The sequence below is a fragment of the Haliotis rubra genome, unplaced genomic scaffold (genome assembly GCF_003918875.1).
Source record: "Haliotis rubra isolate DU_JTF1 unplaced genomic scaffold, ASM391887v1 Scf467, whole genome shotgun sequence".
Classification (NCBI taxonomy): Eukaryota; Metazoa; Mollusca; class Gastropoda; order Lepetellida; family Haliotidae; genus Haliotis; species Haliotis rubra.
The window spans coordinates 494,329-511,742 of NW_025767154.1; the positions used below are offsets into that span (position 1 = coordinate 494,329).

The 17,414-nt window shown below is 37.9% G+C and overlaps 1 protein-coding gene across 1 annotated transcript in view; it reads left to right on the forward strand.

Moving 5' to 3' along the window:
* Nucleotides 1-17,414, forward strand: part of LOC124290485 (vinculin-like) — a 128,182-nt gene that overhangs the window by 22,406 nt on the left and 88,362 nt on the right. Inside the window, exons 9-14 of the mRNA XM_046727196.1 lie at nucleotides 613-805; nucleotides 3,244-3,389; nucleotides 3,511-3,603; nucleotides 4,481-4,550; nucleotides 7,589-7,638; nucleotides 16,080-16,257. Of these exons, the coding sequence (XP_046583152.1) occupies nucleotides 613-805; nucleotides 3,244-3,389; nucleotides 3,511-3,603; nucleotides 4,481-4,550; nucleotides 7,589-7,638; nucleotides 16,080-16,257 (730 nt within the window). The remainder of the gene's footprint in view (nucleotides 1-612; nucleotides 806-3,243; nucleotides 3,390-3,510; nucleotides 3,604-4,480; nucleotides 4,551-7,588; nucleotides 7,639-16,079; nucleotides 16,258-17,414) is intronic.

Here is a 17,414-nt window from a genome sequence, read left to right on the forward strand (position 1 = left end):
GAACTGCAAGAGATATTTTCAAATAACAGCGTCTGATAGACAGCTGCTCAGTTTCCATGTGCGTCACGGTCGAGGGAGCAGTTACTGACCAGCTTGCAGCAAGGATTCATAATTAGACTGGTAGCATGAAACATTAATCGCTCAGTGCCCCTTTAATGAGTTTATGCAATTGCCAACCCTAAGCGGGGCGGTGGGGTAGCCTAGTGGTTAAAGCGTTCACTCGTCACACCAAAGGCCCCGGGTTCGATTCCCCACATGGGTACAACTTGTGAAGCCCATTTCTGGTGTCCCCCGCCGTGATATTGCTGGAATATTGCTAAAAACGGCGTAAACCCATACCCAGCAGTCAGCAGCAGCAGCCAACCCTAAGCCTTCAAGTTTGGCAAATGAATCATGAAATTTAAGTAAAATTTAAGTACTAATTTTCAAGCTACAATACCAAGAATGTACACATTCCATTATTACTTATGGGATATAAGCAGTTTGATTGAATAATATTGTTAGAAACTGCCATACATAGTCAATTTGTGTAGTTAATGCATATGTTTGAGAAGAACATTTACTTTCTATGTCCTCTGTATTTACCTGTTTGTTTTTATGATGTCTTAACAGGGAAACAGTCCTCAGGCCATCAGTTTAGCTAAGGAAATTCAGGGTAAACTAAAGGAGCTACAGCAGATGACTCACAATGGAATTATGAATACAGAGAGGAGTGGTATTCGCAAACCTGCACCAACTGTTGAAGGGAAAGTGGAACAAGCACGCCAGTGGTTGGCTAATCCTGGAATTAGTGACAATGGACTTGGTATGTATTACATTACGTGCAAGGAATAGAAGTTTTACAACTGATTTTTCAATCTATATATTAGATATATAAATGATTGCAATATTTTTTTGTTATCACAAAGAATTGGAAGTTTACAAAATATTGGGAATCTTGTTGAGGGATCAATCAATCTTAATGAATTTTTGTTTCATGACAAAAGTTAAAAATGTTGTTAGAACAGTTTCCCCATTATACTTACTGTTTAAATTTCAGGTTTTTTATTAGGATTTAGACATTGTTGGATTTTCCTTGAATATCAAAATTCATGAGACCGAACAGTTTGTTTACATTTCACAATCAGGTTGTCATCATAGTTGTTAGACTTGTATGCTGTTATTATGCTGCTGAATTAATGAAATCTTTTGAAACATTATACATCAATTCATAGATCAATACTGAAACAACCAGTGTGCAATATACTTGTGTCTGAGCAACTTTACAGCGATGTTTAGTGGACTGAATGTTTAAAGGATGTGTCATTTTCAAGTTGAGTCGTTGCCAATTCTTTGAATGTGAATTCCAAAACTAAATATACAGTTAGATTTTGATATCAAATTCTCTCCAAATCTGTGTCTATTTGGCTCAACATATGCAAAATTCAGCATATTTTCATGGTTGATATATATTATTTGCAGTTTATTTTGGCACTGCCACATAGATAGTATTGTGTTTCTAACATGACCTGTGCATGTTGCTCTGATGCCAAAACTGCCTCCATTTTCAATAACTTTCATAAGTAATGGCAGTAGGGCTGTGCAATATAACTGGTTTACCAGTATTTACCGGTTCAGACATGAAAACGATCTGTACTGCAATACGCTGAACAAAAAGCGGTATTTTGACATGCATTCGGAAAACTTTGTAACACTCGAAAATCTTTGGATATTTCCTTGTTTCATTTGTGCCAAATACTATTTACAGTTTTATTTTGTCGTGATTAAATGTTTTTTATTAAGCTTAATCAAGCATAGTGATTTTGTTGTGTTTTTGCTTTTATAAATCAAGCATAAACTCAATTAGTATTTTTTTGCTAAAAATAACCTCTTGCAATATATTGCAATACATATCACAATATATGCTTTCCCATTGCAGTATGAAAATTCTCTGCAATACTCACCCCTAAATGGCAGTATTCAGTGTCAGATATCTCAATGAAATATCCATCAAATTTAGATATTTTTGTATCATTGAAAAGCATGCGATTCTCTTAGTCAGAATATGTCATTTGTTCTGACTTAAAATCCAATGGTAATTGATATGCCTTTGCTGAATATAGGCATGCAACTTTACTCTTTCCTGTGCAACAACTGGGACCGCCTCCGTGGTGTAGTGGTTAGAGTTTTCGACCGGAGAGTGGAAGGTCGTGGGTTCGATCCCCGACCGCGTCATACCAAAAGACGTTAAAATATGGTACTTGTTGGTCCCTGCCTGGCGCTCGGCATTAATGGGTACAACAAGGACTGGTCGGCTTGGAGTCAGTATAATGTGTCTGAGTGGGATATTCATGCTTCACTGCAGCATGGTATCTCAGTGGGCTAGCACTATAAAACCAGCTTAAGTCTGGGCTATTACAAGCAGCCCATCATCATATGAGCAAAATATTCTTATGCACCACGTTAAACTCAATTTCACCTCACCACCTTTGCAACAACTGAGTGCCATACTCAGGATAGCTGCACGACTGTTGTCATGCGTGCATGAGGGTTTATGTAGACTAGATATGCGTGATATGATATCCCTGAAATATCCAAGCTCCACATGGTTTCAAAACAAAATGGTCCATACAAGAACTATACAATAAACTGTTATATAATTTGGTCCACAGCATCCATATAGCAGAGCATTGAAGTGGGGAGGTTTCCACTGCCCACACTCCAGGATCACTTGAATGGTCATTTGTATGCTTTGTCAGTTCTCCTTACTCAAAGTCAAATGAACTCATGACATATTGACAGTGGAGCAGTATCTGTCCAGTTGTCTGTTGGTTGTTAACCTTTTCATTTTTAACATCTCCACTGAAAATACAAGACCTATCAATCCCAAACTGTGCATAAATGTTACCATCTACAGTGTCTCAAATAATGCTTAATGCTGACAGAATTCAGAGCCAATATTTAACATGGCCAATGTTTCTTTTGTCTAAATATTACAATGAAATCTTAAATGCAGCAAGTGTTCTATAAAGAGCAATATGTTTGGATTTTTTTCATATTTTCATATTTTTGATGTTTAGCTGTGACCTTGGGTCTTCATGAAAACTCATTTTGCTTGTGTTGCTGTATTTTCCCCTAAAATTGCATTTGGAGCTGAGGACAGTAATTATGTATGTGAAACATTAAGACTGCCTTATAACAATATGCACAGTTTATATCTTGGTATGACTTAACTTCAGACTTGAAATCTTCTGCATGTTTCAGGGGAAGAGGCAACCAGGATGGTAGTGAGTGAAGGACGTCGTGTTGCCCAGTGCTGCTCTGGACCTCAGCGACAGGAATTACTGCGCCTGTGTGATGAGACAGAGATCCTCACTAATCAGCTATCGGACTTATGTAGAAAGGGACAGGTGATTTCTGTTTGTTATCTTGCCCTTTCATAATGTTTTATTTACCTAAAACTATTTGTTGAATCATGTGTTAATGGAGATATTTAGTTTGCGATATTTATTCTTTTTTGTTTTCTTGAAGGGAAGTACACCACAAGCAAAGGCCGTGGCAAGGAATCTTTCAGAAAAACTAGCTTCCCTGAAAGTGAAAATACAAGATGTCCTGGTCAGCCAGGTAAGATTTTGTTACAGACCAATCTAAGTGCTAAAATGTAGAACAGTATTTTGAAGACAAGCATTTTGCTAAAGTTGGCTTATTTGACTTTCATAAATTCTATGTTGGCATTTTACATTAAAATAATGAAATGTGTGTTCTATAATGCAATCAGAAAAATTCCTTCCTATGTTGTTTGAAAAAATGAAATGGGAATTAATATATTCATAAATTTGGTTCTAGATTTAGTGAATCTGAATTTAAACTAATGCTTGCAGACACCTTCTGTTATTATCCTTCATTCTTGAAAAGGTATGTTGTTTCATCTTCATCCAACATGGACTCGGTTGGGGATGGTACTGTTAGCTACCAAGTTGACAGTTGTAAGTGGTTGACTACTGCAATTAACAATGTTTCTGTTTCTGGATTTTGATGCAATCATTCACATCCTGACTAGCTTATGCTGATCGTGAAATAGGATAGATATTTATAAATATGCAATTTATAGCTAAAATTTTCAATTTGTGTGAAACAAACCCTGACTGGAACACCATTTTGTCAAGTTTATTCACAGACACCAATGATCTTAACTACTTTAGATTGGGTTGGGCAGGGTTTTGATTGCAGCTTACAATGATTTTAACCTGCACTCACCTTGTGCAAGTTGATGGCTATTGTACTCAAAGCCTAAAATTGTGGTCTTAAGGATTTGTAACAATTGTTGCTCAAAGATTGTTTTGTGAGAACGGGCTAGGGGTCTAAAGCTACCAATTTTTGGGGGCCAAATTCTGAATGTTGATGATTTTTCTAAACAAACTGTCAGACAGACCTTGTATGCCAGGAGTAAATAATCATTCACAACTTCTGAGACTAACAAAAAAGTTTTGTATTTTTACAGGTTGCTGAAGACTTTATAGACATTTCAACTCCTCTTAAGCAGTTGTCAGAGGCTGCTATGGTACCACTAGGTAAGTTCTTATGGTATTTAAGCATCACTATCATCACCTGCATATGAGATCAAGGTGTTTGAAAAAGTATAATTGCCTTTTCCACTCAAATTCCACTCAGTCAAGGTAACTGGAACAGTAATTGTGCAGGTAAATCTGCTCCTTATTCTGTATCAAACAACCGCTGCATTTGTGTGACATATTTCTGGGCATTGGTGTAATAGGTAACGGTTTTAATGAGTCACTATTTGAGTGAGTGAGTGAGTGAGTTTAGTTTTTTGCCACTTTTAGCAATATTCCAGCAATATCACGGCGGGGGGCACCAGACATGGGCTTCACACATTGTACGCATGTGGGGTATCGAACCCAGGTCTTCAGCGTGACGAGCGAACGTTTAAGCACTAGGTTACCCCTCTGCCCTAGTCACTATTGGAGACAAATATGACATTTTAAGAGTCAAGGTATCAACTTGATATGTATCCATTCTGTGGTAGTAAGTGTTGGTTTCTAGGCATCAATAGCAGTAATCTGACTGTGGTTGCAGGCTTGGCATGTGACAGTGAGTTGGTGCCATCTGACCATAAGTTTACAAAACAATTATGCTAAAATTAGTACATGTATTAACAATATTCAGTGAAATCTGGAATAAACTTAATAGATTTTATAAAACAGATTACAAGTAAGTCTAGAAATGTAATGGACACTGTAACTACACAGTTCATTATCAGGAGTAGCTTGCATACGTTATCACAGATATGTTTACATGCTGTGTCAAGTGTTACTTGCTTATGTGGAGAATGTGTTGGCAACAATACTCAGAATTCATTGTGTGCTTGGAGCATACACACATTCGTCTTTCCGTCTATATCAAAAGTATGCACTATACACAAGAAACTATGGTTCTTCACACTTGCTGCCATTGGAAGGCGAATACAGTCTTGAGTTGTGCCATTAAGATTATCAGTGGCATCATGGTTATTCACGATGGTTGCAAGACCAATCTTAGCACAGTGCAGAGTGATTCACATCAATTAATCAGGAATAGATCTCCATTTCAACACATTCAGTTGGTGGAAATGTCCACCATAAAATGTGAATTGTTTAACTTATCCAATCTCACATTCAGTACTTTCCCTTGACTATAAACCGTGGAGTGGAACCTGCCTTGATAAAAGATTCCAGCCTCAAGTAACACAAACCTGAGGTTCAGCAAGCCTCATGTAGATCTGTTTGTGACAAGATTCAACACTCAACACCGATGTTCGTTTCTTTGAATGGCGTTGGACCATGACACCCTGGTGGTCTCCTAGGGAGGACTAATTGTTTAGTATTTCCTACGCCTGAGACGGGCCTTCTTCCTTAAGTTCAACACAAGCTCCAATAAACTAAGAAGAGTCAGCTGAGGCTTGTTGCACCCCTGTGGTTATCAAGACGTCGGTTTATAAGTCTCACAAATCTCACGGACCACTGTCCTCTAACTCTACAACCAAGGGATGATGGCCTGTTGGTCCATCCACATTCCCATCAGCTCCATTATTCACCACAAACTCTACATCTTCACGCTATATGTATCATCAAAGCTCCCTTATAGCGAAAGCTTGTCCCAAGGTATCCCTTCCCCCGACTACAGTTTCCCTACAAGGTGTTCCTCCATTGACTTTTGTCCAGATAAAACTGAGGTTACAATAATTTCTACTCCTCTCAGACTACAGAAATGTTGTATCAGCAGTCTTACAGTTGGTCAGGAATCCTACCGTAAAGATCTTGGAATGAACCTTGACTGATCGCTAACCATGGAGACCACACCAGTTATATGTGCATAACTTGTCACTTCCATTTAGGTATGGTGGTGCTATGCAGCATCTTCTTTCCTGCCTGGACTATTGCAACAAGCTCCTATGACAGATTCAAGGATCAACTTCACAGTTTGCAAAGATTGCAATGTAGCCGCAAGGCCAGTTACTAAGCAAACACACCTAAGCAACCTGTAGTTCTTTGGCTATAAGTCCATGAAACGATACAATTTAGAGTCTTTTGTCTTGCCTTTGAATCAGTCCACAAGATCTTCCATCTATATCTTTGAACTCTTACAGCAGTGTATCAACCTTCAAGAAACCTTTGCTCGGCTGACAAGTTTCTCCTTTCTGTACCACCCAACAAGTTGAGACATTTGGTGCCAAATCCTTCAGATAATCTGCTGCTTATCTATGGAACCCTCTTCCCCTACACCTCAGATGCCCACCTTCCTTGATTGAATATAAATCTGCATCTGTTGGTAACAATGCTGGAGTTGGCAAGTACACTTGTTTTGCTAACAACGGCCAGAGTGTCACTGACTACGTTCTGACATATGAAACGTCATTCCCGCTGATCTCATCCTTCCAACTGGGAGATTATGTTGAATCTATCCACCTGCCAGTTACATTCTCTGTCAATATCAACATTTTGTCCAGGGTAATTTTGTACTGATCCTCTATCCACTTGGACTAGATACAGATGGAAAGAGGAATGTAAATCCACGTTCACTGACAACCGGAACAACCGATCGACAGAGGATTATTAAGCATTTGACGATGTTATATCCAGGAATGATGTAGACAGTGCAACTGCTTTGTTTGTAAACATTGTGTCAACCTGCGCGAGTCATTGTGAAATCAATCTTTCAACCTCAAGGAACTGTCAGTCAAACAAGGGACATAACTGGTTTGATTGTGAATGTGAGACAGCACGTGCAAACACGCAACGATGGCTTCGTGCATTTCATGATTCCGATAGCCAAGTAGACGGACTGAAATATACATCGGCATGGAAGAAGTATAAAGACTTGTGCTCACACAAAGCCTGTTGCTATCAGAACAGCTTTTTTGATACTTTGTTAACTTGTTTGAACACTAATGATAGAAGAAGCTTATGGCGTAGTTTACATAATAAATCATATGTGATCTCAAAGGACATTAAACCTGATGACTGGATAAGCTATTTTGAAACTTGTTTCAGGGAGACAGCGAATGCAAAGACTTTATTGAATTCTATAAATCTGTTGATGATTTTGTGTTCAGCTGAAGTGATCGATGGAAGTGTTGATATGGAAAGTGAGTTAGATCAAGCTGTCAGTATATGTGAGTTGTTATCTCAGCACTAGGCAGTATGAAGCCAGGTAAAGCACCAAGCCTCTCTGGAATTTCAGTTGATTTTTTTCAGAATGCACCACCTGCTTGTCTGAACATGTTGTTGGATTTATTTAATCTTGTATCATCTACTGGTGTCTCTCCTAACCAGTGTTTTCTTGGTACTATTCTTCCAATCTTTAAGAAAGGTAGCTCACGTGACCCTAAAAACTATAGGCCTATAACACTCTTGGATGTAGCTGATAAAATCTTTGCGAAAATTATCTGCAACAGGTTATATAACTGGGCGACTCAAGAAAGTTGTATATTTGGTGAACAATCTGGCTTTAGGAAGGGCTTTCAGACTATGGATAATGTTTTTGTTGTTGACACATTGATCAATAAATATCTTTCCTGTAAGAGAGGTCGACTATACTGTGCTTTTATCGATTGAAAGGGAGCCTTTGACGCTGTATAGAAATCTTGTGTCTCGTCAGATTGTGGTCTTACAGATTTCTTCAAGTGTCTCTCAGGCATTCGACAGGGATGCCAGTTGTCACCATTTCTCTTTTCAATCTTCATTAATGACATTGTGGAGGAGTTGGAGAGTGAAGCCCATGGTGTTACATTACATGCTTTAGAATTGTTTATCTTGCTGTTTGCCAATGATATCATCTTAGTGGACGTGTCTGTTGAGGGTCTACAAAAGCGTCTTGACAAGTTGTCTGCATATTGTGATAAATGAAAGCTTACTATAAATATGAATAAAAGTAAAGTTGTCGTGTTTAGAAATGGTGGGAAGCTTACACATCAGGAAAAGTTTAAAATTGCTAATGATGATGTTACAACAGTATCTAATTATAAATATTTTGGTGTCCAGTTATCTTCCTCTGGTTCTTGGTATTTAACTCAAAAGACATTAGCCCAACAAGCTTAGAAGGTTATTCAAATACTCCAGTCTAGGTTGGTTAAATTTTCATCTCTGCCTCAAGATGTTTGTTTTAAAGTTTTTGATGTTAAAGTGTAACCAATTTTGACTTATGGATCAGAAGTTCATTGCCTAGTGACAAATATATACCCACTAAATTCTGTAAATTGACTTTGGGATTGAGTAAAAATACTCCGAATAATTCTGTAAAATCTTTTTTGGCTAGAAATTCTGTCAAAGTGCCACATTATTTAATAATTGTAAAATTTTAGCTTAGATTATTAACTCAAGAAAACAACTTGATGTTGAAGAAAGCTTATACTTTCCAACATAAAAGGGCAGAGAACTGTAGTGCTTGCTGGGCACTCATTGGTTAATCATTGATATTTCTTACGGATTCACAGAGTTTTGCATTCAACAGAGTGTTGGATGGGCTGATATATTCTTACATCAGTTTAGGCAAAGATGTGTAGACATTGAGAATCAAATGTGGCATGAAAATAATCAATTCTGCTCCAAACTTGAACTGTTCTTTGCTATAAAAGATCATTTTCAATATCACAACTGGGTTTGATTTATTGATGTAAAATTATTTCAAATTAATATTTTAAACTTTCTTGGATCCAATCACCGTCTTCTAATGGAAATTAGATATTATAAAATTCCACGTAATGAAAGTGTTTGCCCTTTGTGTATTATACCAGATGTTGAGGATGAATTTCACTTTTGCCTAGTGTGCCCATTTTTCCTTGATCTGCGATCCAAACTCATACCTCAGTATTATCACGTGTTCCCAACTTGCAATAAAATGGTATTATTTTTCTCCACTAATCATAACATATGCAAGAATCTGGCAAAATATATATATTTCTTGCGGCTAAGAAACGTGATTCCATTTTTTAAAATAATATCTTAGTTACACTAATGTTCTCAATGAACGTGTATTATATACAGCACTCATGTTACAATTGTACTTATCATACCCTGTACCTGTATAATGGGCCAGTTGCCCGTTTACTGGAATAGAAGCAACTAGTGGTCAACACGTGCGTGTCTGTCTCCATCACCCTTGAGGGGTCATCAACCCCTTCCCTGCCTTCGGCTAGGAAATGTCAGTGACTGCCGCTATTCCCAACCAACGTCCAGACACTATGGTCTGCTTACCGCTCCTTCAAGGAGCAGTACCGTAATGCAGTACAGTTGTACCGCTCGCTTTGCAGAGGGAGCTGGTGGACCAGGGAGCGCGCGGACCGGTGATTCTTCGTCGTGACTCTGGCGTGGCAGTTGATAGAGGTCCACTCATGTTTGGCTTGGGACAGCATTTGTTGCTGTGTAAGCCAGATGATCCTGCAGGGGTGGTCAAACAAGACAAAAGCAAGGTTTTTTGTTTTGAACATATTCTATTCAAAATATAGTTACAACTGTCATAAGAATTTTTAATAGACATAAAAATGCTTATAAGTAGTCCAAGGAGGACTCTCTTCAAAGAATCAGCCAGCTCTACAGGTTGGTTTGAATTTAAAGTGGGAATCAGACCTATATTTCACTGGGCTCAACAACTCAAAAACAAGTTGCCCACAAAGAGTCTTACAGACTGTTGAGCAAACGAGGAACCGGAAATTAATTTTGGTTGTGCTACGGCCATCGAGATGGAAGCACAGGAAAACCAAGTCGGAAGCTTCTAAACTGGCCAAATCTTCTTCTTTGTTCTCATTCAAGACAACCTCACTCTAGACCGGAGTTCTTCGAACTTCACATGTGGAACGTATCAACTACTGTCTTATCAGAAGGAAATTCAGCAAGATGATGATAAATGGAAGAATTTTGACCAGTTCGCAAGATTGATGGGGTTCATGGCGACGAATTCTATTAATCCTCAAGTTGCAGAACATTTAAGTCATCTGAGAAGTACAAGACATCTCACACGTTCTACCAGCAGCTATTACTTTAGTTTTGACAATGGATAGAAGCATTAAACCAACCAAGGTTCCAGAACTAATCGCTGTTCTGAGATCTTATAGACTAGAAGATCAAAAGGAGAAATTTAAAGCACCGTCATGGAACTATAATATAGTACCTCATCACTTTTACAGAAGTCTGTAGAACAATCTCGTTTTGGATGACAGCAGTAGTTCTCAGAGGGTACAAAGTGGCGGGACTTGATCCACCTATTGTATCCAATCCACACAAAGTAAGAGCCACAGTGTCCATGCTAGAGTCCATGTCAACTGCTTCAGCACATTCATCATGGAAGGTAAATTAAACTGTCTTTGCCAACCTCTATCTCACAGATTTCACTACATAAGATGTTGCTGGTATTCAAATATTTGGACCTTTGGTTGGTCTGTCTCACAGTCCCTGAACCACATTAGTTTTCCCTACTGCCAAGCCCTAATGAAATCTCTGCAGGGGTGCTAAAGCCCTAAATAAAGCAAGTCTAGATTTCCTCAGGTTCAGGGTCTGTTAACATCTGCAAGAAAACTAACTCACTTTCAGGGGGGTTAACATCTGCAAGAAAACTAAAGTCGGATTACAAAGTAAACATATCTAACTACCATGGCTGGCCGGACCAACATCCTCACCAGTGGTCTGGAATCTTGCCTCACATTTTCATCTGTCAACTCTTAATTAACAAGCACATTGGGTGACATGAAGCTATAGTGGAGGCCTTGTGCACAGTTTCTGGTCTTGAAGAGACAAATCAAGCAAAATCTTGGGGAAAGGTTCCTCCTGAATGTTATGTTGTAAAAGTATTGTTTCATTGTCTGACTTGGGTCCACACATAGCAGCCCAATTGTAAATGCGGTTAAGGATTTAATTGTAATTAAAACAAGGGTTATTTTTCTTATTCCTGATATAAGATTATTGTGTGAAACTCTGGTGTGTTTTGAGTATCTCTTTTTATCTAATTGCTCAACAGTAAAACATATGGCAGGGACCTAGCACTCATGAAGAGTGAGTGAGTGAGTTTGGGTTTACACCGCATTCAGTAATATTCCATATATGGCGGCGGTCTGTAAATAAGTCGAGTCTGGACCAGACAATCCAGTGGTCAACAGCATGAGCATCTACGCAATTGGGATACGATTACATGTGTCAACCAAGTCAGCAAGCCTGACCACCCGATCCCGTTAGTCGCCTTCTCGTGAAGAAGCAAATTCAAAAGGCACAGAATCTCGGAATTAAATCTGTTTAGCTTCGTGATGTGATTGAGGCATGCAAGGTGAAATCTAGTGAAGATGATCTAGTATCTAGAATTACCCAGAACATCTTCACAGTAAGACAGACGCTGGCCTTTTCACTTCCACTGAACAGTTTGTTTAAAAAAAGGTGGTTATCTGTATCCTCTTCCCATATTATACAAATGGAAACTTTTGAATTTGGAGATAAGTTCAAATTCATAAATAATTTTGTTGGTGTTCCACACAGATCTTGCACCTTGGTCATCTAGTGTCCAAGTGACATTGTGGGCTGCAAGTTTCCCAACAGTAAAATGTTAGGCAGTAGGGGCACTTGACCGGCCCACATGAGGTGATGACAGCATGGAGATAGGACAGGGCTTAACAGGAGGGCCAATAAATATGCCTTTCACTTATAGCGTTATCTGATGGTTGTATGATGTGACTTCTAATTGGTAATGACCCCAGCACGTGTAGCCCCAATGCAGATGTTCTTAGTCTCTGAATCTCTGGTCTCCCTAGGGCTCCTTTTCAATATAAATGGGCTTGTTTGTTACTATCAAAATTATATATATTCAGAGACTAAGCGTTAGTCTGTGGAAATCAGGATGACAATTTGAGTGCACCAATAAAGGAGCAAATGTCTTAGGTTTCTGATAAATTCATACCATTCTCAGCTAAAGATGTATATTTGAAACTTATCCTGTCTCACCCTGTGAGTTCACAGACTCACAGAAAATGTCAAAATATATTCTCTTCAAACTTAAATGGTTTCCGGACAAAAGCAATGAGAAGGAGAAGGAGTAATATTGGCGCATCACATGATCAGCAGTAGTTAATCCTCTCAATGCTGCTGTATGCCTTTCGACAGGAGCGCAGCAGAAGTTATCATGTAACTATTTACCAAGTACAATTCACATACCTTTTGAACAATGTATGGTATGACCTAATGCACAACTTTCTAAATATATAAACTTTAAGTCGATAATGAACCTCAAAACGAAAGTCCAGTAAATCAAAAACGTATTTGCCAAATTTCTCTGCACAAGGCCAGCCTCAATGGCGTTAACAGAGATGTCAACCCTGAATCTAATGAAAGTGGATTCATGCCTGGCTGAAAGCCATGCCTCAGCACTGAAGCTGCAATTTGGGAGTGAGTGCGAGATGGTGGGGGTCTGGAATATGTTTAAATTTAACATGGAAATATGCAATTTCCTGTATTTTCTGGGCCTACTTAACCAGATAAGACATAACTCAAATTAACATATTAAAATGGATATTTACTAAAATTATATATCAAACATTCTAAATTTATAAACATATTTGTAAGCAAATAATTAACATGAAGAAAACAAGAAAAAACCTTGAACATTAAAACCTTCAAAAGGCACAATTACATTGATGTCTGTAGGTATATACCAAGTTTCTTGACATTAATACTGTTTTGATTCATCTGAACATTCTGAAGCCAAATCATTTATGTAACATGCTGTAGGTTGTATTCTTAGCATCTTTGAGGACCTGTTTTTGGAGTTCTGCAGAAAAGACTTTGAAACTTTGTGAGTGACGAGTGCACTTTATGTTGGAGTTGTCATGTTTGGTCAAAATTTTGTTTAAGACTTTGTGACAAAGCTGAAAATCTGTTCAGTTTGTATTTGAATGAAAAATCACCAGTTTAGCCAGCATCACCTTGGCAAGCAATCCATACTTCTTGCAGCCAGTTACAGGATCAACTAGCTTTCCAATCAAAACCCATACTGTATCTGCCCTGTCTGATTGCTTGATTTCTGCATGAAACTCTTCAATCTGATGCTCCAATAATTCAGCTTCCTGTTCATCCAAAGTTCCAAGATGGAGTTGTTCAGAAATACCTCTAAATCTCTTGACAAAGAAAGATAGGGAGCTCAAATCCATTTAACTTCTTTTGCTAACATCAGCAACAGCAGCATTCAAGGGGACTTTGTCTCCAAAAGGGAAATTCTTGCACATATAGTTGCACACATAAAATACAATCTCACAGATTGAAAGAATGTTTTCAAGTTGTGGTGTGGGTTTTTCTCAATGTACTCTCTTCCTTCAGCACCTACTGTATTATAAATATACAATTTATAGTTACAATTTCCAAACTTTAGAAATCTAAAGAATTGTGTTTTTTACAAGTATTATCAATATGATTACAAGCAATTATTATGAAGATGAATACAAACAAGTACAATGAAGATGAATGGAAAGAAAACACAACTTTGGCTACATATCCTGCCCAGTGCTATATGTGAGTGAATGATGTGTAAGATACAGACCTGTTGTCGCTCACTTTCAGGTCATGCAATTGCCCCAGACAATAATGTTATGTTTAAATTGAATTTTTTTTCCATTTCTGTACACTTAAATAAAATTTAATTAAAGCTAGCAATACAAGTGTAATGAATTTGGGTATACAAATATGTTAGGTATATTGAATGAAAGGTAAGTGTGAAAACCAGGAAGTTAAATAGTATAAAATATTAATATTTTAAAATAACAGCAACAGCAAGAGTCTTTGAGGATCTGCTGTATTGACACAAGTCTGTAGCAAGGTTATAATTAATGTTTACCTTACCATGCTTACTCAAACATGAACACATGCAACGGCTCATCTGAATAAACTGTCAACAACTTAAACTCAAAACTCCAAACAATATCAATAAATCATTTGGTCTTTTATTTCTTAACTTTGTTGACAAAACCGACTGCACTCAAAATAGGATTTTAAAAAAAAAAAAAAAACTTTTTGTCTACATTTGCTGATGTGTCAGTCTGCATTCACATGTCTATGATGTCGGAAGAAGGTCGTGGTCAAAAGAATCTCCGTCAATATCAGTATTAATTCATACACATGTTTATTTGGATTAAGTTTATAGTAGATAAACCATTTCTGATCAAAGCACACACTTGTTAACACTGTTATTCTTTGACTTTTATCACTGTTATTCTTTGACTTGTTATCACTGTTATTCTTTGACTTGTTATCACTGTTATTCTTTGACTTGTTATCACTGTTATTCTTTGACTTGTTATCACTGTTATTCTTTGACTTGTTATCACTGTTATTCTTTGACTTGTTATCACTGTTATTCTTTGACTTGTTATCACTGTTATTCTTTGACTTGTTATCACTGTTATTCTTTGAAACAAAATTAATCAAATCGGATAGTGTGTGTTCTTCCTTTAAATTCTGTTTTTTTTTTCAACCTGGTACCACCTACTTAAAGATATCAGCAGAAATGTTTTTAACAAATTGGAAATATTAAAGGCCTTTTAAAAGTTACATTTGTAAAAGTATAACATCATGCTGCAATTACGGACCAAGAGCCATTCAAAATTAATCATGTAAATAGAGTATTTAAAATGAATCATATTATTACCTGAACATATTTTATCCTTTGCTTCTTTCATAGCACTCTGTCAATGTCAGCATTGTTGTTAATATTTTCTCAAGTCTTTCTTCAAAGATAAAGTTTGATGTCTGCATGGTCATTTGATTCATCAGTAGCAATGCTAAAAGAGGCAGATGTAATTTGATCAGTTATATATCTTGCATCACTCACTGTCAGCAAGACCTTTAACAATTGCTGTAGATTTAGTCCTGGCACACATTGGAAACTGACAGAGGCACATTGTCCTCAGTAAGAAATTTTGTGAACATCACCTCAGAACTAATCACTGCTTTATTGTCCTTTGGCGTAGTGAACATTTGAAGAAATCTTCTTTTGGCTCGAACTATCAATCAACTTCTCTAAATCCACATGTTTTTTTCTGCCAACATGACGATCAGGATCACCGATGCCTGCATGCGATACAAGAATGTCAAGAATTGCACTCAAGCTACAAGCGGCGTAAAACCCAAAACTCTCACTCACTCACTCATTTGCTGAATAATGCTGATTGACTAAAAACCCGAACAAGTCTTATGTCGATCTACTGTTTAGAAAAAAATAGTTTTACCTTACCCAATGGTACACAATGCTTAAGCTTTCCTACCTAAATCTAACAGATAGTATTGGAATGGAGAGACAGAAAAACAGACTGAAGTCCGTTCCCCAGTATGATGTCCTGTTTGAGTACTCTGATTCCAGTGAGCAGTAGAGCATACACATAGAATCATATATATAAATATTTTCATCTGAAGCAATATAGACTCAGAGATAACAACATATAATCCATATTAGCTGGATGGCTAAACAATCTCAAGCAGATATGGGCGTGCAGATCTGAGAGACCTATTTGGAACTTTTACACACAAGAACAGATCTCTGTCCACCAGCCTTGCATGTATTCGTGTATCTCTTGGTTACAGGTTAAAGACCTTACACCTCAAGTCATAAATGCTGCAAGGGTAGTTTTCCAAAATCCAAATAATCCTGCTGCACAGGAACATTATGATCTGCTGAAAAAGCACTGGACAGACAACATGGAACGCCTGCGCTCTCTTGTAGATGAAGCAGTTGATACAACAGCTCTCATAAAGGCTGAAGGTAAATTAAGTTTGTTTTACTTCCAATTAGATATATTTCTGTCATCCTGTAAAGTATCAGTTTTTAGTTTCTGCAGTGTCATAGTGGTATAAGAAATATATGCAAGTCCCCAATTTTTAAACTTATCCTATCTCAGATTCAACAGCTGAGTGGAAAGGAACTGTAACTGAAGTTTTTAGCCCCTGAACCACTCATCCAAACACACCCTGCTTCTCCCGTATATGGACAGCCTTGCAACTCCTGTGAAGCACGCAGCTTGTCTTCTGATTGATCATGTGTTTCCTTATGTTGTCGTTCTCTTTCTGGTTGCACTGCTGTGCTGACATGCTGTAACTCTGTCAAGAAACTGACTTAGATGATTAGACTTTAACATCATTAGAAAAAGGAAAGTTTGTGCTGACTGAAAGATCCTCATGCATCTAGCATTGATTACATTGGATTTTGCAACTGGATAGAAAGACGCAATATGTGAATCAAGATGGATGACTATAGCTTTGCTAACTACAGGAATGTGGGGTCCCAGTGCCTTGCTGACTGGGACTCAAGACACAAGTCAGAAGAATTCTGCCCTTCTTCAACTAAGCAAACCAAGAGGTGCATGGAGAAGGCACACAGAGTGTCCACATGTATAGCAGATCAAGACTACTTCTAGATATGCTGCTATACTAATTATTGAGTATGAACTCAGATGCATTGAGTGGATCGGCGATTCCCCAGTCTGTCAGATTCATTATGGGTACTGGTCATACAATGTTCTCCAAACCTACATTTGTCAATGCGGTGAAACTACATTCATCGGTTTTGCAAGATGCGACAAACCCACATTCATCAAACTGGCAAGATCACAACTCGACGATCCTCTTGAATTCGGGGAGACATCAGACATCAAAGAACTTGAGACGACTTTTACATACTTCAGATGCATACCAGCGGATCCCCGATCCCAAGACCACCAGTTTCATCATGGGTAGTCAAACAGTTCATCAAACAGTCATCAAACTTGCAAGACTTGCTAATGATTCAGCAACTGCATCATATCTCCTGAACCTCTCAAAAGGAATGTCGAATCCTACGACTTTTCCTCGACTGGACATCAGCCTACTTCTGCGATAGTCACCCACATGTCACAAGTTACAAGGCCGACGCAGCCGACGTTA